This window comes from Pongo abelii, chromosome 1 (assembly GCF_028885655.2).
Source record: "Pongo abelii isolate AG06213 chromosome 1, NHGRI_mPonAbe1-v2.0_pri, whole genome shotgun sequence".
NCBI classification, from domain to species: domain Eukaryota; kingdom Metazoa; phylum Chordata; class Mammalia; order Primates; family Hominidae; genus Pongo; species Pongo abelii.
The window spans coordinates 70,124,701-70,152,562 of record NC_071985.2 but is presented as its reverse complement, the minus strand read 5'-3'; the positions used below and the strand labels follow the sequence as shown (position 1 = coordinate 70,152,562).

At 47.2% G+C, this 27,862-nt stretch overlaps 1 protein-coding gene across 1 annotated transcript in view; it reads left to right on the top strand.

The window, feature by feature from the left end:
- Positions 1–27,323, top strand: part of LOC100431193 (uncharacterized) — a 66,715-nt gene extending 39,392 nt beyond the window's left edge. Inside the window, exons 2-4 of the mRNA XM_054550530.1 lie at positions 25,190–25,281; positions 26,716–26,837; positions 27,073–27,323. Of these exons, the coding sequence (XP_054406505.1) occupies positions 25,190–25,281; positions 26,716–26,793 (170 nt within the window). The 3' untranslated portion in view covers positions 26,794–26,837; positions 27,073–27,323. The remainder of the gene's footprint in view (positions 1–25,189; positions 25,282–26,715; positions 26,838–27,072) is intronic.
- The last annotated feature ends 539 nt before the right edge of the window (positions 27,324–27,862 follow it).

Here is a 27,862-nt window from a genome sequence, read left to right as displayed (position 1 = left end):
TCCTCTGGTACTGGTAAGGCTGGCCTGGTGGGCTTTGCTCGCAGAATCTGGATTCTCAGAGGCCGTTGGCCAGGGTTCTGGACAGTTTCTTGTGCCCATCATCCTTCCCAGACACCCCGAAGCTGCTGCCATCGCCTTCCCTTTCTAGAACCCAAAGTTCTAAGCCACCCTGCCAGGCACCTTCTTGGTTTGAGAATAAAGAACATTAGAGCCAAAGCAATCATTAAATGTCCTGAGTCCACGCCTTTATGTTACAGAGGAGGCAACTGTTTCCTAGAGAAGCTGAGAAAACTTGTCTGAGAATATCCAACCCTTAGAGGCAGTGTCAGCATTGCAATCCAGACCTCCCACCCCTAGCTGGTGCTGTTTCTTCAAACCGTGGTCACAGTTGGCCCCTCTGTCCTCAGCCTGTGTGCATTTTCAGCAACTTGTATCCCAAACCACTTGGATGGTTTGAAAGCCATTCATTCATTCATATACAAAATTAGCCTGGTGTGGTGGTGCATGCCTGTAATCCCAGCTACTTGGGAGGCTGAGGCATGAGAATTGCTTGAACCCAGAGATAGAGGTTGCAGTGAGCCGAGATCGTGCTATTGCACTCCAGCCTGGGCGACAAGAGTGAAACTCCGTCTCAAAAAAAAAAAAAAAAAAAAGGAAAAAGCCATTCATTCATTCAAAAAGCAGAATGCCAAACTGTACAGACAGCATAGTCTCAACTCTCTGAAGAATAAAATATGTGGAAAAGACTGAGTAGAAACATGGGGAAAGACTTAACTGTTGCTGCTTCTGCAAAGTGAGTTGATTACTGTTAATAACTAACGTTTGTTGGGTTTAATGACCCATCCTAACAATGACCTTATGTTGATAGGATTGTGGTACAACTTCTGTGTTGCTAGGTGGCAGTGAAATTTTGTAAAACCCTTTGGGAAAATAGTTTGACAATGTTTATTTTTTAAATGTGCATTAAAAAGTATTCTAACTTAAAATAGCTGATCAACACCTTTTTTTAATTTTTCCTACCCCATGACATCCTGATAAAATAATAGAGTGAATAGAAAAAGATAATCTTACTTAGTATATAAGAAAAGTGAGGTATGGAAAGGTTTAAAAGTTGACCCATGGCTACATAGATATTAAGTAGCAAATCCAGAATCTGATCCTGTCTGTGAACCATCGGCCACTATGTAGGACTGCCACGCACTTGGCACTTTTTTATACTTCCCAAATTTTATACAATTGAGCGTAGTAAAAAAAAAAAGAAACTAACATAAATTGTATTTCCTGATGGGATACGCTAGTTGGCTATAAGGAACATTTTCCCGATTATACCTAGCTGGCTCAGGAATTTGTTCAAACACTGGCCAGGGGCACATTTAGAATAGAAGTCCCAAGGGAGAGAGATACAGGTGAGATTCCTGCTGCCTCTGAGGCCATCAAGAGTCTGATCCTTCTGCATAGGTTGGCTGTGGTCTGTTGTGACCAGACCAGGTGGAGGCTTCCTGGAAGGCTAGGATGCAATTCAGGGTTGGGCGTAATTGATAACAAGCCTGCCCTCCACACACTATCATCTTGGGCCTTCCAGAACCTCCTGCCTTCACCAGGAATAACCTGGTCACAGCTCAACTTGCCTATGCCCCGACATTGAGCCAAACCTGCCTCCTCTTTGAGAGCAGTGGTGGAGGAGGTAAGAGTATAAGATGCAAAGCCACGCTGTGTAAGTTCACATACCAGCTCTGTAACTTACTGGATGTTGGAGACAAGTCACTTACTGGACAAGTTAATTTAACCTCTCTGAACCTGTTGTATCCTCTGAAAATAAAGACAATTCTGCATTACAGAATCTGTTGTGAGGGTGAACTAAACTCACAGTTAACGCAGTGCCTGGCACGTGGCAGGCATGTCTCCAGTGTAACCTTCAATAGTCCCTTCCTGCTTGGTCCAGCTTTGCTCTGTATACATACATAACAGACCCAGAGAAAACAGTATAGCATCTTCCCTTGAGGGGCTTATCTTGAGAAAGCACAAAACCTGTGCACATGAAGCACAGAAGGAAAAATAGACTAACATTTGCTGAATTCCTATTATATGCCCCGAAAAGAAAAAGCATATACTCATCTCATTTCTTTCAGGTAGAAGATAGCCTAGAATTGTGACATGTCACAGTGTATATAATCTAGATGCTGGGGGTGTGGAGTATTCCTTCCAGTTGCTTTCCTTGTGATGACTTTATTTCACTGACTTAACAAATGACTTTAATCCTCCTCATCTCTGTCCCTTCAATTCTCTTGGGTAAACTGGACTCTTCTGTTGCCTGGCTACCCGGCAGGTAGTCCCGAATGTCAAAGAAAAGCTGGCCAACCTTAGAATTTGGCCATGGACGTCACTGTGGGAGGACAAATAAATATAGAACATCAAGAGATTATTCATTTAGAGCCCAGCTTCTCCAACATCTCACTGTGATTCACCAGATCAATTAAAGGCGCAGTAATTCAGTGTGTCAGAAAGGCTGTTGTGAAGAGAACACATCCAGCCTCCCCTGGTCCACAACTCCCACCCCCCATTCCATCCCCCACCCAACCCTCACCCTGGCAACTGATTAGATTTGCTCCTCCCTTGCCTGGTATATAAGTTACCACTGCTTGTTTCCAGAAAACCAATTAAGAAACCATAAATTGTGGTTGACTAGAAAGGTCACTGCACAAGCTATAAATACAGGCATTTCTAAACTGTGAGTGGAAGTCTCTGAAGCACATTATCTCCTGTACACCCACATCTTCCAGCTGAGGTTTTCTTTGATAAAATGAGAGAACATGAAGACGGAGATCAAAAAGGCATTCCCTGGGTTTTCGTTCTGTAGCCTGCTCTCTTGAGTGTAGCTGGGAATTCTGAGCCTCCAGCAGCCCAGCCCACACTCCAGGTTTGGTTTTGGTTTGTTGTTTTTGTTTTGGGGGAGTGGGGAGGGGGTCATAAAAATGATCTCTTCACAATGTATAAATGGTGTATGAGTTCGAGGCAAAACCTTTAAAACACTGAAAAACACAATGGAGAAATAATCCATAATTCCACCCCTTAAAAAAATGGTTAGCACTTTAGGATATATTATTCCAGGCTTTTTAATAGGCTATATGTACACATTTGTTTTGCTTTCAGAAACATATTTAAAGAGTGTCATTTACTAATACTGTTTTGTAGCCTGCTTGCTCAGCAATATTTGATAATATTATGTTTCCATGGTATTCTACATGTGCCATAGTGTATTTAGCTTCCCCCATTGTTAAGGAATTTGATTCCTTACAGATTTCCCTTCATATATAATGCTGCAGTGAACATCGAGTTGACATCTCTTCACATAACCATAATTATTTCCTTCAGGGAAATGCTTGCAGTGGAATTGCTGAGCCCTTGATCTTTAAGACTGGTGTATGTTGCCAAATCGCCTTCTAGGAAGGTTCTGCTAGTGTATCCTGGTGGCCATTTCCCCACTCCCTTGCCAAAAAGGGGCTAGTAATTAATACTTTTTAATCTGACCAAGTCGTTGGATTTAAAAAGATGTTATTTTGTTTTAATCCAAATAGCCACTTAGTACCTACTAACACATTACAAAAGGCTCCCAGAGCCACACAGGCCCTAAGCTGGAGTGGATGCTCCTTCCCACCAGCCCTGGCTAGGCTCTTCTAAGCTCCCTCACCCTCAAGATGGCAACAGTGACAGCACCAGGGTCTCAGGTCTCCCCAAGGTAGATTCAGAGCCAGGCATAAGTTGGATGTCCTATTCAACCCCAGAGAAAGACTCTTAGGGCCAGCCACCAATCTGGGCTGCAGGCCTGAGTGCCATGCACAAAGTAAAACGAACCCAGGTTATGGACCTAGGAGCAGAGCTGGGCTCTTCTACTTCCCCACCAAAGCCTCTGCCCAGCAGCGAAGAGCGTTCCCCAGGGCTCAGCCTTAAGGGGTAATACCAGCCATGTGTGTGTAGCACTTAGCCACCTGCTAAGCCCTCTGACATAATTGTGCCATTGAATCCTCAAGACAACCCAGTAAGGAAGACACAAGTATACCCATTAACAAATGAAAGTATCAAGGTTCAGAGGGATTGAATAACTTTCTCAAAGTCTCAAGGAAAACCAGGATTTAAATTCAGACCTCAGGCCTCAAATCCTGAGCATTTCCAAAGTGACCTGTAACCTGTCTAGCCCCTGGCATGTCTCAGCCCAAGGCCTCTGTCCTCATCCTTAAGTATTTGTGTGTGTTTCAGGACCCAGGAGCCGAGGCCGTTTCCCGAGGGTCTGGCAGTGGAATGAGCTGGCTGACAAAGCAGGGTGCCAGAGTTCTCCACTGGCACCTTGCCACCAGCTCTGCCTGCACCCTGGCCACATCAGGCCTGCTGCCAGGAAAAGGGAGGGAGACCTTCCTACCCATCAGAGATGTAGAGGATGAATTAAAGTCCGTTAGCAAACCGTGACATCCTTTAACATACAAATCAGTATTATTAATAATGTTTGAAATGAGATTATTTCGAAAACATTAAGTGGTCATGGAACAAGTGGTATCAAACCCAAAGCAGAGTCTTCCAGTTCCTAAGCAATCTGTTTAGCCTGAGGCTCCTCTTAATTTGTAGTAAATAGAGAGCTATTTAGCTGGGCTATTAGGCCTTTGAGCAAGGAGAGCTCACCCTAAACACATCTATTCCTGAGACCTGCTTGATCTAAAATGCACATCAATGATAGCTCAAGGTGCCAGCATGCAATGTGTTCATTCAGCTGGTGTTTATAGAGCTCCTACCGTGTGCTCCAGGGATACAGAAATGAACAAGGCATAGCCCCTGCCCCGAAGGTTCCCTGGCGCACAGTTTTGTGCAGATAAATGGTTCTGTAATCAAATAACGACATGACCCTGAGAGCATTGCTATAATATTAGAAGATCTACAGCACCTGCTCCACAGGCAGGGGTTAAATCAGGAAACACTTCACAGAGGAGGAGCTTTGCATGAGGAGTAGCCAGGGCCTGAGCATGAGGTCTAGACACACTACAGCTCCCCCAGAGTGCCAGGCTTTCTCCTGTCCGGGAGCAGGGACGGGACCTGACTCCATGTGTTTTAGGGAACTTCTGTCTGGTGGCAGAATGGAGAAGGGCCTGGATATGGGAGGACTGGAGCTCAGTGAAGAGCCCACTGCAGGGCCGAGGTGAGAGGTGGTGGCAGTTGTCCTGGTGGAGATTGGCAGTGCCCAAATCCAGATCACCATGGAAAGCCCCAGGGGCACATTTAACCCCCCCAGCCTCCCACCCATAGAGACACCCTGGGTCTGGGTGAAATCTGGGGACCGTTACAAAGCGACCTGGATGTCAACCAGGCTTGGAAACTGCTGATCCAGGTGCCCTCCAGCTCAGAGATTCTAGGAGACAACAAGTTAATATATGGGCTTTGTAAGCTGTGAAATGCTGTGCAAACATGAGTGATGTGTTTTTCAGGATTTTCTCTATAAAGGTAATTTTGTCAACCACCACCTAATCACGTCTCACAATGTGTAATCAGCGGCAGGTTTGACTTCAGTTTCCTTCTGCATCTATTTCCCTGCTCCTCTAGTCTCCAGTCAAGCCAAGAGAATTTTTCTCCAGCCAAGGAAAATCATTTTGAAACTGAATAATCCTCTCTCTTTCCCACCACCCACTCACCTGTTCATAGCTTTGGTAAATCTGAACGATATTTCTCTTGTTTGAAATAAAACTGTTACTCCCAGACTGCATTTGTTAACCATCTGGAGCCCATTTACTTCCTCCCAGGGAAGATTCCTTGCCCTGAAGCTCACAGGGAAAGCCTGCTCTGAACAAGACCTGCTCTTCCACTGGCCCTGCTGCTTTCTTTTACATGACAAAGCCTGTGAGAACCGGTATAGATCACTAATGGGCTGAGTCCAGATAAACTCAATGTGAAGTGGAGCTTTCGGGTTTGCGGATCCTAGCCCTGCCTCTTATCAGTGGCATGGGTTTGGACAGTAATTTAAATTTCTGAGCCTCAGTTTTACTGTCTCCAAAATGGGGAAAATAATATCTATATCCCAGGGATCTTGCAACATTGAATGATGTGATGCATGTTATATATCTGGTATGGCATTATGCAGGAATATAGAAATGCAGGGTTGCAACTTTGTGGAGGAGAGATGTCACAAAAAGGGGGCTCAAGAAGTCTGCAAACAAGGCACCCTGGCTGTGACTACATTCCAGTGCAAGGTCCAACCCTCCAGCCTGCCTCACTCACCAGGTGGGGTGTTTACCTGGTGCAGAGAATTGCCGCCGTCTATGTCCAGTGTGGATGCTGTGCCCAGGGCTGAGCCCTTGCTTGCCCTCCAGTGTTCCCTTCAACAGCCTCTTCATTTAGTACATGTTGGCCTCCACTCTCCAGCCCATGCTGACATGGAGCAGGCCTCCCAGTGGGCATGTCTGCCACCAGACTCTCTTCTATGAGCCCAAAGATCACTCTGGTCAGCCATTAAAAACACAACTTGAAATAAGTAAAATTTGTGGTTATTTAATCTCAAAATCTTCAGTGTATTCCCAGGGGAAAAGAGAGGAGACTAGATTTTTTTTTTTTCTTTTTTGAGACGGGGTCTCACTCCGTCACCCAGGCTGGAGTGCAGTGGTGCTATCTCAGCTCACTGCAACCTCCACCTCCCAGGTTCAAATGATTCTCCTGCCTCAGCCTCCCAAATATCTGGGATCACAGGCACCTGCCACCACACCCAGCTAATTTTTGTATTTTTAGTAGAGATGGGGTTTCACCTTGTTGGTCAAGCTGGTCTTGAACTCCTGACCTCAGGTGATCCGCCCACCTTGGCCTCTGCTGGGATTACAGGCGTGAGCCACCGCACCCGGCAGGGATCAGATTCTTATTTTTCCTCCTCTTCTATCACTCTTCCTTCCCCTTCTTTTCCTTATTTTAGAACATCATTGAATCTTGGTTCCTATCATCCAACCAGGAGGATGTAGACCTTGAGGTATCTCTTAAAAGAGAAGGGTGGAGAATGTCCTGGGCATGAGCTGCAATGGTGAAAGACTTAACACTGGTAGGGTGCTATCACATGGAAACTGGTCTGGGAGGAAGGCAAAGTCATTAACTAATCGAGTAATATTACCCAGGATGAGAACACAGGCACTCAAAGGCAGTTAAAGCCCTGTCCAGGGTTACACAACTAAAAAAATGGCACAAACTGAATTTGGAACCCAAGATATTTACCAAAATCCACAAATAAAGCAACCATATTTTGGGTCGTGGGAAATAATGGCAGAAGAGTAGGACTAGGGCTACATTTAGGAGGGCTGAACAGGTGAGGCCGTGTTTTATGTAGTGGGCAATAGCAACCCCCAGAATGTTTTAGAAGAGAGAAAGGACATGACCAAAGAATGGTTTAGGAAAGTGAATACAGCAACATACAGAAAAGATGGAAAGGAGAAGAGATTGGTAGGAAAGGGACTGTTTGAAGTATCACCCTCAACCCAGATGGAAGCAGTAGGTACAGAAAGCAGTGTCAAAGATAACGCGACGGCTCCAAGCCTAGAGACTGGAGGGATACTATTAACAGGAGTGGGAAGTATTAATAACAGCTGACTTCCTTTTTTTTTTTTTTTTTGAGCCACTGTTATGTGCTTGCCACTGCAAAACTAAGAGGTTTTTTGTCAACTTTCTCATTAAGTCTCCTAATGGCCCTAGGATGTATTTACTAGTCTCCCCATATTACAGATTTTGGAGATGGGAAACTGAGGCCCAAAGAGGTGACGTGATTTGCCCAGTTTACACAGCTTATAAGGAGGGGAGCCAGTATTTCAACCCAGGTCTGGCTGACAATCTCTAGAATTCACACTTTTAACCCAGCACTGAGCAGTCCCTCCAACCCACCTGCAGATACAGGCTGGATAAAGGGTGAGTTGGTTCGGCAAGTGAGGCGGACCTGGCCTCTATAGCTTTGTCTCCCCTAAGAGATCAAACTCACCCTTCCACTGATCTGGATGGATGGCAGTCAGCACTCACTGAGATTAGGATTTTAGGATTAGGTCAGATCACTCCTGACCTCAGGTGATCTGCCTGTCAACTTTGAAGATACAGTTGAAGATACTCCACAAAAGGTCCACCGTCAGGGTGGGAGAAGGCAGCTCCAGCTCAGACTCTGGACAGACCTGGGAATATAGTGGCCTTTAGAACATTAGAGAATGAGGACACAGAAGAGACTAAGTAGAAGAAAGTTGTGGGATAAAAGAGGGAAATTCCTCCAAAACCCAGAATATTCTTAAGTAAGGGATGATAGATAGGCAGCCAACCAGGGAGAAAAGAACACAACACGAAAGGAAACAAACTAGAGCTCCCGTCAGTTATTCTGCCTGCATTTCTCCAGCAATAGTCCCTTTTCGGCCCACTGTACCCAAAGTCTAACAGTCCAGCAAAGCTCCCCTAAAGCCCAGCTCAATCATCCAGCCTAGATGTCTTTGTCCCAGACAGAGGCTGTTAGTCTTAATCTCAGATAATATATTATCTCAAGATAATATAAACATCCAAGAGAAAGGAAAGGCCCAAGGAACCTAACGTTATGAGACTTCAGTGTCAGCAGTAACACTGCCCTTAGACCCAGGCACGAGAGGCCCCTATGCTGGCCCTCCTCAGGCCATACCACCTTCTCCATGGAGAGCAAGCCTGTGCCCTCCCTTCTAGACCATATCCTTGCGCTGTCCAAACAACACAAAGCTGCTTCCCGTGTCCATGCAGGCCTCTTCCCCCTGCTCTCTCCTTCCAAGTGCCTGCAGCATGGCCAGGAGGCTGTTCTTTGGGGACAGGGGATGGAACCTGGACATTAGTGCTGGGGTGTTCACACTCCATGTACATGGGGCTCCTAAGGGGTACGGTCTAGGGTGGAAAGAGAAGGGAAACAGGCTGTAGGCTGGCAACTAAGCCAGCTCTTCCCATGCCGCCACATTTCAGCATGGAGCTGATCTTCCAGGTGTTTGAGCATGGAACGTGTTTTCATTTAACAGTTGCTAACTGGATTTTTAACTTTTAAATATTTAGACATATCATCTGTGGCCTCCATTTATCTTTTTGCCCTCACCCCTACAAATGTTAGGATAGCAAGATCTTGAGTTGAAGGAACCGTAAAAGTTATTCATTCCAACCACCTGGCCAAGCTTGCAGTCCCACCAAATGCTTAATGACTTCCAATTATGATTGGATGCTGGTCGAACTGCCTCCTGAAGTACTAGCTCATTCGTCTCTGCAGTTTTCTCACTGCTAGCAGCGGTTCTTTATTCCGTTGTCTTCCTGTTCTGGAAACAGCATTTAGTAGTAATAAGTTGAAGCCTCACTCTGCCAGGCAATGGAGTATAGAGATGAATGAACTTTGACTCATGGAGACCAGGCTCCAAATCCTGACTCTGCTACTTACTAGATGTGTGACCTTGAGCAAGTTTCTCAATCTCTCCGATCTTCAGTTTCTTCATCTGTAAAATGGACATAATAATTCCCCACCTCTGTTGCCTCAGCTAGAGTGCAGTGGCAAGATCATGGATCACTGCAGCCTCAGACTTCTGGGCTCAAGCAGTCCTCCTGCCTCAGCCTCCTGAGTAGCTGGGGCTACAGACACATGCCACCATATCTTATGTGTGTGTGTGTGTGTGTGTGTGTGTGTGGAGATTGGATCTCGTTATGTTGACCAGGCTGATCTCAAACTCCTGTGCTCAAGAAATCCACCCCTGCTTAGCCTCCCAAAGTGGTGGGATTATAGGCATGAACCACTGCTCCTGGACTTTGGTCTCCATATCTTAAACAGAAGTCCCAGTCTCAGTGACGAAGGATGTAATTAATGCCAATAAGTAGTGACTTGATTATTAATGTTACCTATTTACGTTCACACTTGTTCTCATGGCAGAAAGGTTGGAGTTTTACATAGGAAGACCTGAGAACTAGTCTCTGCACCTCCACTTACTAGTTGTGTTACCTTAGACAAGTCACCTCTTCTCTGTGTGCCTCCGTTAGTTACCTATCAATAAAAGGGAGCTGATGATCTCTATCACCTCACAGAGCTCATACTAAAACGCCCCTACCAAAAAGTCATTTCTTCATTCATTCATTCTGTAAACATGCACGAAAGGGCTACTTTGTATTTCGTGCTGAGATAGAAAAGTGTGCCCAGCTCCTGCACTCAAGGGATCCATACTCTAGTGGATGAGACAGATAATAAAAATATATACATATATATATATATATAATAAAATACAGTGTGACAGGTGCTGGCATCCTGAAAGAGGGGACAGCTGGTTCTGCCCCAGAAAGCGTGCATAAAGAAAGTAGCATCTGAGAGGGATTAGTGGGGAAGAGAATATCATGAAAAAAAAAAAGCATGGAATCATGTAGTTTTATGGAACAGAGAGAGAAAAAATAAAACAAATCTTTCCTTCAAGTGACAGGTCTTTAGATATCTGACAAAGATATCATAGCCTATCCCCCCATCCTTTCTCTGACAACTTCTCTTAGGCAGGCTCAACATCCCCAGTTTCTTCAACCATTGCTCACCTTCGTGGCTGTGAGTGTCCCCACGCCCTCTCTGGATATGGTCCCTTCTCTGTGTGTCCCAGTGGCAGGGCGTACTCATATGTCTACATGTCACATATGTCACCACAACCAGTTCCTTAGCCAGAGCATAATTAAAACGTTATTTGAAAGCAGGTTATACTTTCCAAAATTCTAAGAGTCTATGAGTTTTACTGCAAATCAGAAGGCTCATCCTCTATCTACCTAGTGACATATGGGCTTGTCTCATGGGAAAAGTATGTGTGTGGTGAAAGCATGAAGCACAAAAATGAGAAAAGCATATGTGTTCATGCAGGGATTCCATGGACCACTGGTTTAGTGCTATTAGGGGACAATGAAACCCCAGCTCTAGAGGGTGTCTTATTAAAGTTCAAGGGATCCTGGTGAGATAGGTCTGGAACTCATATTTCAGGTGTAATGTCATAGCTCGCTTTGGTTCAAAAGTCTTAGAATTGGCTTTGATAGAACTGGGTGCTTTTCCATGATTGTGAATTAAAAGGAAAAGCAAAATGAACAGAAGACAGGTTCTCTTGAAAGGAAGCAACAGCCCTGCCACAGGATCTGGAGGCCCCGTTGCTGTCCTCAGTGATGCAGTGGGCATTTGGCCAGGTTGCAGAGTGCCACCACATGCTGGGTGGCTGTTGCCAGCCCGGGGCTCTCTGACTTACAGGTAGGTATTCTCCCTCATTGTTGAGTATGGGACATTATTTGTGTTATTGCTGTCCCCTTAAAGTCTCATCTGTGAGTGAAGAGGGCCTGGTCCTTGAAAGACAGCTGGAGAAGACATCAGCGCCAGTCCCTTACAGCTTCATTCACAGTGGCCACAGCCAGCATCTTCCAAGGTAGCAGGAGGACACTCCAGGCCAGGACTTGCACAGGGCAGCGGCTGCCCTTACTCTCACACTCTTGGCCACCCTGTGCTCCTGCTCAGCCTAATGGCAGCACCGTAGCTGCCTGCCTAGCCCATCAATTCAGGGGCCTGTCTTTGCTGCACAGTTTAAGGAGTTAAAGGGGAGAAGACAACTGGTTCTTACCACCAAAAAATTAGAGCATTGGGCAGCAGTTCTCACACTTGAGTGTTCAAAGAAATACTTGAAATGAGTGTGACTGTCCTGGTTTATGCCAGTTGTCCCAGCATAACTATTAATAGTACCCCCATTCACGCAAGTGTCCCAGTTAGGCAATAAATTGAATAATCACCCTACTTAAAATGCACATTACCAGGATGCACCCACAGGTGTCTTGGGATTCCCTGGAATCTGGATTTTAAACTAGCATCCTGGCATTTCTGTGGCATGCAGTGGATAGACACACTTTGAGAAATTCTGATGATAACATGAAAGTAGGCAAACCAAAAATCATTGTAACAACACTAATTGTAAAAAGACAGTAATCCTCTGCTTTTGTGAGGGCTTATGTGGTGCTTTTTAATGTCTGGCTTTGATTTAACAAATGTGAGTATGCACTATGTTCGGAGTCCTTTGCTAGGTGCTCTGGGAGATACAGAGATAAAGAAGCTGGGTCCCTGCATCAGAGGAGTTTACATCTGGCAAGGCACTCAGCCAGATATTACATGGGAGTGAACCCTGGGTCATGAGGAAATGCTGAAGGGGAGGCATTTATGCAACAGTGTAACAGTGCAAGGGAGGAAGGGCATGAAGATAAGGAAATGGGAATTCAAAGAGGCTGAGTGACTTATCCAAAGTCCCACTGAGCCATGAATCTAACCTCAGCCTCCCAACTCCAAGGCCTGGGCTCCTTCCCACATACTCGCCACAGAACTCTAACCACCACCACCTGCCAGCAGCAACCCCAGAGAGAAATATGCACACGACAAACTCTTGGCAAGGTGGTAAGAAGGGGGATGGGAGAGGGCTATCAGAGTGACTAGAATTACTGAAAAGCAAGGATTAATCTAAAGAGAATTCCTAAAGAGGACAAAAAGGAATTTATGACACATCACTATAAAACAGCTGGGCGTGGTGGCTCATGCCTATAACCCCAGCCATTCGGGAGGCTGAGGCAAAGTGGAGGTATCTTTCTGATTCTGATACATACTATCAAATCGCCCTCAAATCACCTCTACCAGTTTACACTCAGCTGTGGCTTGAATGTGTCCCCCAAAAGTTCATATGTTGGAAATTTAATTGCCGTTGTAACAGTTTTAAGAGGTAGGGTCTTCAAGAGGCCATTAGGCCATGAGGGCTCTGCCTTTGTGAAGGGATTCATATTGTTATTGTAGGAATGGGCTCCAGATAAAAGGATAAATTGGCCTGCATTTTCACTTGTTCTCCCACACTCCCTTGCTCACTCACCTTCTGCCATCGGATGACCCCCACCAGATGCTGGTGCCACGCTCTTGGACTCCCCTGTCTTCAGAACCATGAGCCAAATGAGCTTCTGTTCTACACAAATGACGTAGTCTGTTGTATGCTGTTATAACAGCAGAAAATAGGCTAAGACACAGTCCCAGCAACAGTGCTAGTGCTATGGCCTTGACCACTGGCTGAATCGGGCTCAATAGCAGCTGGTTCCATAGAGGCCACCAAATAGGAACATTCAGAAGAGTGTTTATCATTCATGTTTCCCACCAAATCACCATCTCCTTTTGTCTTTTTCTAACCCCTCTCCTCAAGTTTGACTTGGTTTTATGGAAATGAGTTCCTGCTTTGGCCATTCATTTCATAACTGATTTAAATTTAATTATTCTTCCTTTCTCTGCCTATAGATCCTATGACAGGAGTTTTTATTATTATTATTATTATTATTATTATTATTTTACAACTGTGTCTTCTTAGCCATTCCCTTCCTCTGTTACTTCCTTTCTATTCATCATCTCATTCTGTTGCCCTTGACTTTTCTGCAGTCACAGAACTCCCTGATATCTGACGAAAACTATGCACCCCTTCTCCAGAGAAACATTCAATAATACACACACACATACACACACACACACAAACTTAAGATTTGGGATGTACATCAATGCTAATTTATCTATTTCTTCTCAACTTTACCTAAATTGTCATCTTTCTATCTCTGAGAGTTACTGATACTTCCAACTGAATTCCTACTTTCTTTGGACAAGTCATTCTCATTTATAATTACAACCCATAAAAGAAAAAAAAAAGTTGCCCTGTGGGCTCCATCTCTTCAAGGCATCACATTTAAAGAGACTCAAATCTGATGTCACATATTTTGAAAGCGATTAAAATGTTTATTGAAGATTTGGGGAAAATTCCGAAGGGAGGAATTTCATTCATAACATATTGTTAAAACTTTAAAAAATCTCTTTCCCCATTTCCACCTCTCCCTCTATCTTGCACAGATGGCAGCTGCCTCTGAAGTCTTCTCCTCCTGTAGGCTCTCCAGGATGCTTCTCACACGCCTGTCATGCTGGCTGTTTGATATCTCCCCCTCTTCTCTCATTGTCTAAGTACATCCAGGTTGGCTACTCTGACCTTTCTAACATATAAACCCAAACAGCATGGTACCTCCCAACTTACCTTTTACCCCAAGTCTGCACAGCCCACAAGATGAGCTGGTGGACACCGTTTAGCAGAAAGCAGAAGAGGGGAAAAGCTGTATACACTGTATCTTAACCCACTGTTTTTCTGTTACATAGAAGACTTGAGAAGTTGCCCTCTTGCTAACCTTCTTAAACTATTCTCTAGGACAGCAGGCTTACCTGGATCATCTGTTCTGGAGTCTTCCCCCATGGGTTAGCCACCACATGCAGTTCTCACCCCTTTAGCTCACATGCCTGTGTATGACACGGGGGCTCCTGCCCACTTTCACCTCCACTTCTGGGGAAGAGTGAGAAGCTGCAGTTTAGAATCAGCACATCCTGCCTCACCCCAGCTACAGGGTGCAAAGTGATAATGATTCAGCTCTCAGAGCCATCGCAGGACTGCCCCCTGCAGAGAAGTCAGAGTATGTTTCTCAGATAGAAATAAGATTTGCCAAGTGCGATGGCTCACACTTGTGGTCCCAGCACTTTGGGAGGCTGAGGCAGGCAGATCACTTGAAGTCAGGAGTTCAAGACCAGCCTGGCCAACATGGTGAAACCTCATCTCTACTAAAAATACAAAAAATTAGCTGGGCTTGGTGGCACATGCTTGTATGCTTGTAATCCCAGCTACTTGGGAGGCTGAGGCAGGAGAATCGCTTGAACGTGGGAGGCAGAGGTTGCAGTGAGCCAAGATCACGCCACTGCACTCACTCCAGCCTGGGCAACAAGAGCGAAACTCCATCTCAAAAAAAAAGGAAATAAGATTTGTCAAGACAGGCGGAATAAGTTCAAGACCTCTATTGTGCAGGCTGGGGACTATAGTTCCCAGCAATATATTATATACTTGAAAATTGCCAAGAGAGTACATTTTAAGTGTTCTTACCTTAAAAAAACAAAGTATGTGAGGTCATGCATATAACTAGCTTGATTTAGCCATTCTACAATGTGTACCTATATTAAAATGTCATGTTGTACATCATCTTTATATATATATATAATTTTTATCTGTCAATTAAAAAAATCTAAACAGAGGTTGCTGTTTCCTTAGTTTTGCTCTCTCAGAACACTGATTCTGATAATCAACAAGGCCAACTTCTAGAAGGTTTACTTGGACCTTCACAAAGACATCCAAAGAATGAGTTGAGAATTACTAAACCCCTATGTGGAGTAGGAACCATATGTGTTGATATGCAGTTAACTTGAGCATGTGTGTGTATAACTATTAAGAATATAAGGCATGGCCAGGCGCAGTGGCTCACACCTGTAATCTCAGCACTTTGGGAGGCCGAGGCGAGTGGATTGTCTGAGCTCAGGAGTTTGAAACCAGCCTGGCCAACATGGCGAAACCCCGTCTCTACTAAAAATACAAAAATTAGCCAGGTGTGGTGGCAGGTACCTGTAATCCCAGCTACTCAGGTGGCTGATACACAAGAATCGCTTGAGCCTGGGAAGCAGAGGTTGCAGTGAGCTGAGATCACGCCACTGCACTCCAGCCTGGGCCAGACTCCATCTCAAAAAAAAAAAAAAAGAATATAAGGCATGTGTTTAGATGTGAATGTCCCATTCCAGCTCTTTAAGTGAGGGTGGAAGTTCCCGTCCGTGTGGCTGAGGGCATCGTTTTATTCTGATCCAGTGGGATCCTTCCTTTGCAGGCTCCACTGTGTTTCACACGGGGCTTGCCCCATGGGGTTCCCCTGGTGTCTCCTCTTGTTTCAGGAGCTGCCTCTGGACGGCCCCTCCGGTGGCTTCAGTGCAGACCCGCCACCACGCGCACACTCAGCAGGCCTGCTGCCGCTTTCACCTTATCACCTGCCCCTGGGCTTTTCACAGTCCTCCTCTGGGCACTTTTGTCCATCTTAGAATATTTGTCTGATGTGATTGAGGATTCTGGATTAATCCTGACACGCTTTTTAAGGTCTCCTACCCCAGAAGCTGCCTTGTCCCACTCTAGACAAGCCTTAGTCTGGCCCAGTCAGATCTGACTGGGGGGATAAATAGGCCAGGCCCTCTGGGATGGAGGAAAGGAGAGGAGAGCAGCTCAAAAATATTCCCCAAGCCTCCCTGCACGATGTGGGTGGACACAGCTTCCAAATCTCCCTGTTGCACTTGTGTATATCCTTCTGTGAGATTCATCTTGGACTTGGTCTAAAGTTTCTTTGGTATAATTTAATCAACCTAGTTCAATCCTGCCCCTCTTGGAAACCCCTTTGCAAGCCTCCCGCTTCCTGCCACCCTGAGTGTGAGGACTCTGGGCTCCGTGGCCAGTCTTTACAGCTAGCTCCCTCTGGCCCTCTTGTCAGCCTAATGCAGTGACCCTCCTTATCTCCGTCTGCCTCAGAAATCAAGCTCTCTGTCAGTGGCCTGTGTTCTTACTGGATTTCTTCCAGTCTGCTGACATCTCGCTAAAGAAGTGAAACAAGCCCTATAGATGCTTCTGCCTTTCCTAGCAAGTCTGTTTAACAGGCACTGAGCTGCAGGCCTGCTGCATAGGGAATCTCAGAACACCCTCTAAACAATCAAGGACAGATAGGGAGAAATCCAAGCCATAAAGTGCAACACAACAGACTTGTGAAATGTGAAGCCCTACCCCATGACACTGGGCTAGGCCATGGTGTCATGCCTTCTGCGAACAGCCAACAATTCAGGCTGCTTTGGTGGGCCAGGAAAGAGCACTGACTCTGGAGTTAGAACAGCCAGGGTGGCATGGAGATGGGCCGCTCGGCGTGTTCCATGCATAGCAAGAACTACTCTGATCATGGAAGAAGAGTGGCAGCAGGCTGTCCCGGAAATAGTCATGTGACCGTGGCCAAATCACTTGGCCTTCCTAAACTTAATATTTTCTGTAAAGTAAGAGAAATCAAAATCTGCCATGCCTAGGAGACAAACAAGATGAAGCATAGGAAAACTCTGTAAACTGTTAATGAACATTGTTATGAAAGGCAGAAACAGAAACAAAACCAAGTCCAATGTGAACCAAACCCTTAACAGGTTTACTGGCCTCAACACCAGCCTCTCTGAAGCAGAGCAGACAGACCTGTGATCAGAACCTCAAGAGCTCCAGAGACTAGCATTATCTGCATAAAATTGTCCACACGTGTAAAATGACACATAACTAAGTCCCAATTGTGTCATATGGACTATAGGCAAAACTGAGGTTCTCAGGAAGAGAGGCCTGGAAGGATCAGAAAAGGCTGGGAGCTGGGGCAGGTGGAGCTTGAGGTGCTGTGTGACACTCTGCAGCAGAGACACGTAGGCAGTGTGGGGAATGGTAGCAAGGAAGACTTCCAATAAACATGGCACGCTCTATACACTAGTTTCTGCATTTGACAGGTATGTATTGAGCATCTACTATGTTCTAGGGCTAAAGATTCACTGGTGAGTAAGGCAGACATGAGACAGTGTGCTGTGGGGCTTTAGACCAAAGTCACAGCCCCTCCCCAGCCCAAGGGGCCCACAGCCAGGTTCTCAGGCTCTGCCAGTGCAGGGGTTCTGACACACCTGTGCCTACTCTTCTTCCATGATCAGCACAGTTTTTGCTGAAAAAAACATGCAGAGCAGCCTGTTTTGTGTCACCCCAGTCAGGGAAGGGGTACGCTCAGCCTTGCCCTTGACAGGCATCTAGGATCTAGGCAGCACCTCTGAGACAGCCATTGGCTGGGAGGAGCAGGGCACCTCTGTTTATCTGCAGCAAATATTTATTTGTAACCCCAAGCACTGAACAAGCCTGATGGATATGCCTACTCTGGGGTGTCTGTGCACTCCAAGCCATGTCAGACCATGGTAGTCTGACAGAGATTGCAGAGTCACCCCCAGGCCTTCCACAGGTGGACTGGACATGGGGGGTCCTGAAACCAGAGGACAGGCCATGTTTTCTCTCCGTGGCCCCTCCTGTGAGCTCCTTGAGGGGACTCTGCCTCTCATCTTGTGTCCCTGGGGCTGGGGTCCATGCCAGGCACTTTCCTTAGTGCTCAAGAAGTAGTAAATGAAGGATAAATGAGGGGAATAACAAGAGTTTCCACAACGATGCTGAGACACAAAGGCCCAGCCAGACAAGGTCCAGTCAAGATCATGATCAGGAGCCTGAGGTTCATGTTCTGTTCTGAGCAGCCCATTAAGGATGGAATGGAAGAGAAGAGGAATAACAAACTCATTTTCACATGCATTAGCTCAGGCATAACTCAAATATGAGCTGGGGTCACACGTTCTGCAGGATCTAGATAGGACTTGCTCAAATCCCCATTATAGGGCTCAGCAGAAACCCAAACTCTGTTCTGAGGGCTGCTGTTCTCTTGGTCACCTCTGGCTCCAAACTTCTCCCTCCACTGAATTCTTCTTGCTGTGAGTGTCTTCTGTGTACTATGGATATGCACCCAGATAGGCACATCTGGATGCACACTGGATTGCCACAGAGAAGAAAAATATCACTCACATTGAGGAGACACCAACACAAACACTTGGAATTAAATAAGACACCTCCCAATTCCTGGCAGCCTTTTGCAGTGCCTGACTGCTGGGATTTTTAACTGGCCGGGAGACCCAGCGGAACCCCTGAACCTCAGCTGTTTTTCAGGGCTCATCTCTCTTCCTCACCCCACCGTCCCTGATCTGCCCACCACCCCACACCCACACAGCTCTCCAAGGCCCACTCCCAAACCTCAGCACAGCCAGACTCACCCAGGGATGAGTGAGCATGGAGACGTCTCTCCTGTGAGCAGCTCAGAGGGCTAACTGCAGGGATCCTGAGGCTCTTGGGACAACATCAGCCCTCTTAGAAGGCAGTGTGATTTTCAAGATCACCCTCCCCCATTTTCCCAGGTAATCCTCACCCTGTAGAGAAAGGTGTATTATTTATCTCCGTTTTGCAGATGAGCCTCAAGGAGATCATTAATTGTCCAAAGTCACCCAGGTAATGAGTGCGGAAAATAGGGTTTAAACCCAAATCTTGGAACTCCTGGCCTAGTGCTTTTTCCACTGTGCACAGCAGAGCACAGCAGGATGGAAGGCTCTGTGTGGGGACAGCACTCTGTGCAAAGCAGCTTCCCCCTTAGACCTGGTCATTCCAGCATCCAGAATGTGCAGATACCAGGCAGGCAGCTGGAGTGGAGCTTAACAAAGACACGTGATTCCAAGTCTGTGCCCCCAAATGGTCTAAACTGTAAAGGAGAAAGCAAAATATACCCACAGGATACCCGTGTATCAATAAATGGCAATACCAGAGGACAAATAGGCCTTAGGAAGGCCAAACAAAAATGTGCAGCATTTAGTCAATCCTGGAAGGCTCCCTGGGGGAAGTGAAAGCCTCCTTTCTTTTCTCTTTTTGTTTAACTCGGACTTCAGATGCAGAAGACTAAGTTAACTATATTCTTCAGATCATAGCACAGTATCATGATCATTGGTCTGTGCAAGATCTGTCACATCTGATTGATGTTTATTCTCACTCTCACTTTCATTTACCTTCTTCCATAGGCAGCCATAATGTGTATTCATTTTTTGGTATGTGTTCTTGAACACATGGATTGTGGATCTGTGTGCTTGTAGTTTAAATCCATGTGAGCAGAATTCTTATGCCTCTCATGCTTGGTTGTTTTGTTTTGTTTCACTGTTTCTCTTAGCACTGTGCTAAGCTTTCTCCTCGTTGCTGTGTGTTGCAGTGCCACATCTGGTCCTCTGCTTTCAGCAGGTGCATATCCTCCATGATAGCATCTACCTGAGTTTACGGGTCCACTCCTCAGTGATGATCACTGAGGTTGCCTCCAAGTCCCCACCATCATAAACAGCCCAGCATGGTAACAAACATCTTCCCAGCATGGTATCAAACATATGACCCCTTATGGCTGTGTTAAGGAATTTCAGGGACATCGAACCAGGAGGAGAATTGCTGTTTCATGGGACATGTGTGTACTTGCTATGACTAAGTGGTACCAGGTCATTCCCTCAGTGGCTGCCCCAGCTACACCCACCACCAGTGCTCCTGTATACCCACATCTGCACCAATGCTTGGCATTATCCTGCTCCTGACTTTTGCCAATCCAATGGTAAAAAGTGATAGCTCATTGTGGCTTCAGCTTGTATTTCTTGAATTAATAATGAGTTTGTGCATCTCTTTTTTGTGAGCCTTTAGGGTAAACCACCTGCCTATTGCCTGCTGTTACACTGGGGTTCTTGGGGGTCTTTTCTTGATGATTTGCAAGAGTTTTGTATCTCCTAGAGAGACCCCTTCTCAAACAGTGCACATCTCTTTGCTGCTGTAGTTACCCATCTAGGGTAAGAGAACCCATGTAGTCACCAGTTCTTCAAACCCTCATCCTGGGGGTCAGGACTTTGTAATGGGCATATGTACAATCAAAGTAAAGGGAACCCCTTCCCCATTTCCTTCTTCCAGCCTTGCTTGAGGATTGCCGTCCAGGAAGACAGGTAACAAGGAAAAAAACTTCCTCTTCTCTGGGACTGCTAACCTGCTGTGTCAATTTCATGAGTTAATAAATGATTAGAGAAGGCTTAATTGCATCAGAGAAATTGAGATCAGCCGGTGCTTAGGCCCCACTCAATTAACTTGTGCTCCTAAGGGGGCCAAGCAAGGAGCAGGGGGCAGTCGATAGTTAATTACATGTGCTGGTGCCAGCCGCAGCTGGCATTTCCTTCCAGCATTTGTCCAGGCAGTGAGGTGAGGTGACCCTGCTTCAGTGAGGCTGAAGTCACTGAGAACAGGGGACCTTCAGATACAGCAGAGACCCTTGGTCTCATGGGGAGTGAGAGACCCATTTCCCAGCACATTCTATCAGGGTGGCTTTTAGTGCCCAACTCCAGCCTCTACTAGACAAATGGCCTTTAAGGCCCCCATTTCTTTTTCTTTTTTATTTTAAGACAGAGTTTTGCTCTTGTTGCCCAGGCTGGAGTGCAATGGCGCCATCTCGGCTCACTGCAACCTCCACCTCCCGGGTTCAAGCAATTCTCCTGCCTCAGCCTCCTGAGTAGCTGGGATTACAGGCACGTGCTACCACGCCCAGCTAATTTTTGTGTTTTTAATAGAGACAGGGTTTCACCATCTTGCCCAGGCTGGTCTCAAACTCCTGACCTCATGATCCACCCGCCTCGGCCTCCCAAAGTGTTAGGATTACAGGCGTGAGCCACTGCACCCGGCCAGGCCCCCCATTCTGACCACTTTATTGGCTCCATACCCACCCAGGCTAATGCCACATGCCTTTGGTTCTTCTTAGGCTTCCCCCTTCTCCTGCCCCCTGGCCTGCTTGCCTCCAGTCCAGGGGGCAGGAGGAGGGGGAAGCCTAAGAAGAACCCAGAGCCACTCTTGTCTTGTCGTGGGCACCAGATGATGCCACAGGCTCTGCAAAATCACTCCCCTCCCCTACTGCCTCCAGACTGAAATCCTCCCAGAGAAGTTTCTTCTTGCATCATTTTCCAAAGGGCCAGATGGTAAGGCTCAAATCTGCTAGGAATATAGATTCCTGGGCCCCACCCTGTAGATGCTGCTTCAGTAACTCTGGAGTCTCCATTTTTTAATACGTGGCTCAGGTAATTGTTACCGTCAAGCCAGTTTGAGAAACCCTACTTCAGGGGACATCCTGGCTCCTGATGAAATAAGTGCAGATTTTCTGGAAGGAGAGACACCATCAAATGGAAGGGCCCTGGCCTGGGACCTCTACAATGCCATCTCTGCCTTGCTGTGTGTGTTAAACAAGTCATTTGTCCTGTCTGAACTTGGTTTCATCATCTAGAAAATAAAGATATTGTAAATCATTCTATCGTAAAGACACATGCACACATGTGTTCACTGCAGCACTGTTTACAATAGCAAAGACATGGAATCAACCTCAATGCTCATCAGTGACAGACTGGATAAAGAAAATGTGGTACATATACACCATGGAATACTATGCAGCCATAAAGAAGAACAAGATCATGTCTTTTGCGGGAACATGGATGGAGCTGGAGGCCATTATTCTTAGCAAACTCACACAGGCACAGAAAGCCAAAGACCACATGTTCTCACATATAAGTGGGAGCTAAATGATGAGAACCCATGAACACAAAGAGGGAACAATACATACTGGGGCCTAATTAAGGGTGGAGGGTGAAAGGAGGGAGGGGGCAGAAAAAAATAACTATTGGGCACTAGGCTTAATACCTGGGTGATGAAATAATCTGTACAACAAACCCCCATGACATGAGTTTACCTGTGTGACAAACCTGCACTTGTATCCCCAAACCTAAAATAAAAGTTTTTTAAAAAGACACGGGAGTCCTTACATTTCCGTGGATCATTTTTCTATAAGTAACAAGCACTTCGCGTGATTTATGCTCAAAAAGCAACTTCAATTTTTGTCTTCAAATGTCTCTTTACTTTAAAATGTATTCAGTGGGAGAAATCTTCCCCTGCCCCTAGAAAAAAAACTTGGCCCAATCCCATTGCTTTTTCATCCAGTCTTCGGTGATAGCCTTATAGTTACTGTAAGTTATAGATACAGTCCACTCAGACATTAGAATGCATCATAGGCCGGGCATGGTGGTTCATGCCTGTAATCCCAGCACTTTGGGAGGCCAAGGCAGGTGGATCACCTGAGGTCAGGAGTTTGAGACCAGCCTGGACAACATGGTGAAATCCCATTTCTACTAAAAATACAAAAATTAGCTGGGGTGGGGGTGGTGGGCGCCTATAATCTGAGCTACTTGAGAGGCTGAGGCATTCTGCCTTAAAGCCAGCAGTAATCGCTTTAACCCGGGGTGGGGGTGGGGGCGGAGGTTGCAGTGAGCCGAGATTGTGCCACTTCATTCCAGCCTGGGCAACAGAGCAAAACTCCTGAAACTCCATCTCAAAAAAAAAAAAAAAAAAAAGAATGCATAATAATCATGAGTAATGAAACACTCTCACTCTGACCGTATTGTTTTTCTCCTTTCTTCCAGTTTCTCTCTGCTCAAGCTGGAAGCACCTGAGGTGGGCCCCATACATCCCTCTGCTGTCTACACCGCCCTGTTCTCTCTTCCCTACCACCTGCCCAGCAGCTGCTGTTTTACCACTGGCCGGGATTGAATTCGGGGTTCTTACTGGTTAGAGAGCTTGGAGAAACTTAAAACTGGCTCCTGCTTTTGGAAATGTTTTTGTGGGCTCTCCTGGGGTTCCCTGCTGGGCTGAACCCCTCTCTTCCGAAGTTCCCTTCACCCACTCAAGCACTGCATCTCTCTTCCAGGAGTCTTTTGCAACCCCTTACTCAGCCTCTGGGCATCTGGAGGCCGCCTGCAGCCTCTTCAGTTCAGGTCTTCTCCCTGTTGACAATTACACAATATTGACTCAAGACAGCCAACCCCAGAGCTCTCCTCCCTTGGGATACATAGCTCAGCAACACCTCTCACCATGGAAATCTCCTCAGCAAACCTTCACCAAGTTATGGTCCTATCCGTATTTTATAAAGTGGGTGAAAGCATCCACGGATCCTGAGACAGATGTTCTTACATTCCCATTGTACAGTGTGTGCATAGCCAGGGACAGAGGGCCCTGCCCCAGACTCACTTTTGCCGTCTGATTTCTATCCTTTGCCCTGTCAGAACTCGTGCAGCAAGAGCCCCACTGTGATACCCAGTCACATTAAACTACATCACAGGTTAATGTGAGTGAGAACATCTTGGAGAAAAGAAAGCCTAAGTTCCCAGAATGTTCAAGGCAGGAGCTGGGAGAGTGTAGGAAGGCCTAGATCTAGGAGGGAGGTGATACGGGGACAGGGCTGCTGTGTCACGCAATCACTCTGCCTCCTTCTCAGCTTTCCCCAGGGCTCTGCCCCTGAGAGCTGCCGGGCTCAGACAGCCCCAGTCCGTGAGACATCATGCTAATGTCTGTCCTTTGACCTCCATCTTCTGGCCGAGGGTGAGAACCTGGAGGTGGTTAGCCTTGTCCCCTTGGGAAGGTGGCTCTGTGGATGTGGTTAATGGCTGGGTTTCCTCCCCAGTACAAATATCCCCCACCCAGGGGGGGGCCTTTCCTCCTCTGAGCTGGGGCTAAGCATCACCCCCACAGGGTATCCCTCCTCTCCCTCCTTCTCTCAGTGTAGGGTCCAGACTCTTCCGAATAATGTTGAGTGGTTATTTAAAGATCAACACTGTCCTGGCGGGGCACAGTGGCTCAAGCCTGTAATCCCAGCACTTTGGGAGGCCAAGGCGGGAGGATCACTTAAGGTCAAGAGTTTGAGACCAGCCTGGCCAACGTGGTGAAACCCCTTCTCTACTAAAAACACAAAATAGCCAGGCACGGTGGCACGTGCCTGTAGTACCAGCTACTTGGGAGGCTGAGACGGGAGAATAGCTTGAACCCGGGAGGCCGAGGTTGCAGTGGCACTCCACCCTGAGTGACAGAGCAAGACTGTGTCTCAAAAAAAAAAAAACAAAAAAAACAAAAAACAAAAAAAAACAGATCAACACTGTCCTGGGTTAGACTGATTGGTTAAATGAATAAACAAATGAAAGAATGTAAAGAGACCCCCAAAAATTAGCCTACCCTGGATTCCTGGATGTCTCGGGAGGACCCTGCCTCCCCCTCCGCCATCAGCGCAGCAGCCTGAACTTGCTCATCTGGCTGCCCAGTCGCCATCTTTGGCCTGATAGAAGTCAGGGTATTGGAGTGGGAGAAGGAAGTGTGCAGCCCGGGCACTGGGAAAAATAGGCCTGGGAAACGGTGGGGAAGGGGCTGGGAAAGAGGTATGTTAAGAGCAGGGTCAGTCATGCAGGCAACAAGGACACATCCACTGGGCACAGATCCGAATCCTCCAGTGGAGCAGGAGAAAGCTAGCCGAGCACCCTACCCCACTCAGCGTCACCTCCCAGACCCATGCCCAGCATCCTGCCACTGCCCTGGGCACAGGCTTCCAGCAGCAGCACAGAGGGAAGGAGACAAAGCTGAGATAGGTGTAACCTTACAGGTCTGTCCTCAGGTTCTTAGGCTGGGGCCTCGGAAACCAAGGCAGCTGTGGAGGTTTACCTCAAGAAGCAAACCCCTGGAGAGACTTCCACTCTAGAAGTGTGGGGTCACAACTGGGGGCCAGCAGGAGCCTGTCTGTCCTCAGCCTCCCTGTCCAGCTCTCATGGGCCTTCCCCTCTCTTCTCTGGCAGGGACTGATGCCCTTGGCTATGACGCACCCCCAACTGCTGTCTGCTCAGGCGTAGCCCGCGTGACTGAGTCACCGCTGCTCCAGCTGTTTCACGTAAGTGTAAGGCACGGGCCACTCCCTTTTCCTCTGGGAGAGGGTGTCTGGGCCACCAGTGGGGAAGGAGCTTCAGAAAGTCCTGGTCACAGAGGGAAGGCCCTTAGGATTCTTTAGTGGACAGCAGGTTTGTCCTCTTTGGCTACCCCCATTCCGTGACTTGGCCACCACTGAGTCATTCTGCCCCAGACCTGCTGAGACCTAGGTGGGAATAGGGACCTCTTTCTCCTGTCCTCAGGACACCTCAGGAGGCAGCTGGTGTGTTAGAAACTCCACAGCACCGGCCTGTGGGCCCTGACTCAGACACTTGTTATCCTATGACTTTAGGCAAATGACTTAATGGACTCGCTTCTCCTCCAGCATTGCTGGGGCTTTTCTAAGATTCAAGAATGTATTCGTTATCTTTTGCTGCATCACAAACTACCACAAACTCAGCAGCTTAAAACAACACACAGTGATTCTCAGTTTCTGTGGGTCAGGAGTCCAGACGTGGCTGGTTGACCCGCTGCCTCAAGGTCTCAGCTGGGGTTGTCAATTCATCCCAAAGGTCAATTGGAGAAGGATCCACTTCCTCTCTCATGTATGTGGCTGTTCAGTTCCTTTTGGGAGGCTGGATTGAGGGCCTCAGTCCCCAGCGAGAAGTTGGCCAGAGGCCACCCTAGGTTTCTTCCCCAACATGGCAACTTTCAGTGTCAAAACTGTCAGAGAGAATGGCTAGCAAGAGAATAGTCTGAATCTTATATAATCTATTCACAGAAGTGACATCCCATTACCCATGCTGTTTTCTATTGGTTAAAGCAAGTCACAGGCCACACCCATACTCAGGGGAGGGGAGTACACAAGGGCATAACTGCCAGGAGGCAGTGACCACTTGGGCCATCTCAGAGCCCGCCCACCATAAGAGAGCATAAATGGAGCACTTTGTAAACTGTAGGCTGCTGTTTGGGTGTAAGGAGTTATTGCCAGCATTTGCATCTAGTTACAAAGAGACAATGAGCCCTCCTGAAATCATAGAGAGCCACTGAATGTGGGAATGTAAATGCTAAACTGTACCATTAGTACAGAAATTAGCCAGGCGTGGTAGCATGTGCCTTTGGTCCCAGCTACTTGGGAGGCTGAGGTGGGAGGATGGCTTGGGCCCTGGAGGTTGAGGCTGCAATGAGCCGAGATTGCAGCACTGCACTCCATCCTGGGCGACAGAGCAAGAACCTGTCTCAAAAAAAAAATTTTTTTTTCCATTAGTACTGGGCCTTCAGGGAAACTGGTTGAGAGCTGATTAGTTCATCTCACACCCTGTACATGTCCCTTCCTGGCTTATGATTTTAAGGCCAGACCTAAACAGCCACAACATGTCGAGGCCCCCCAAAACCATGTTTGTGGGGTCTTTTCTAGTTTACAAAGAGCTCTCACACCCATCCCCCTCGTTCCTCACAGTCACACTTGAGAATTCAGAGGAAGAGAGACGAGCCTTGGTTACGATTCCTCGCAATCCTACTGGCAAGGGAGACGTGAGAGGAATGTGAGAGCTGAGTGTTTTGTTCATCTTTGCTTTACAAGTGAGAAAGAAGGTCATTTTCCAATATGGGGTAGCTGCTCAGTGGCACAGGTGATCCTCGAACCTGGGCCTTGAGAACCCCAGCTCTGCCCACACTGCCATGCCCCTGATGTCCAGGCCATTACTGTGCGCAGCCTGCGTGGTCCTGAAAGAGGGGTGGCCCAGCACAGGGGCAGGGAGGAGGGAGGGCACTGTTCTTATACGGCTTCTCCATAATTCCCTGTCTCCTAAAATAGACTGGGCACATCCTGGAACACTAGTCCAAGCCTGTCTGTGGGGTGGATCACTGCTGCCTCCCCAGCTTCAGGTCACTCCTAGACCTCTCTGTCCATAAGCAGCCCTCAGCGATGAATATGCAGGGAAGTGGTGGGGGGATGAAGTGGTGCTGTAGTGAAAGTGCCTAACCTTCCCCACGCTGAGATTCATCTGACCCCGCCTCCAGATGCCCCAAGAAACCCCTGAAGCATGGCCCACCATGCACCTGGGCAAAATCAAAGTGGTCTGGAACAGTGACGCTCAAGTCTGCAGATGGGATTGAGCTGAGCGGTACAGCTTGCTGCCCCCTGGTGGTCTGTCAGAGTCATAACTGCCAGGGCTGTGACAAGCTAAACAGTGAGCTTTTATTAAGCACCCGCCATGTGTCAGGCATGGTGTATAAGGCTGCAGGGGATAGGAGACGGTGTAAGACACAACCCCTGATCCCAGAGGACTTATAATATAGTGGAGGAGTCAAGATGTTCCCACATGAAAAGTTGACTCTTATCCCACCAAGCGAGATTTGAAGAGTAAACCATGAAGGGCATTGCAATAGGAGCCCAGAAGCGAGACAGCTTCAGGGCTGGGGCAGTCAGGGGAGGCTTCTCAGAACCTTGAAGGATGGGCAGGATTTAAACAGATGGAAAAAGGAAGACCACACGCTCCCCTGTCAAAAGCCCCCTCAGGAAACCCCCAGAGTCTCCAAGAGAGTTCATCTGGATTCCTTGCCCGGGTTGCAGCCTCTCCAGCTGCATGCCTGCCCTGGCCTGT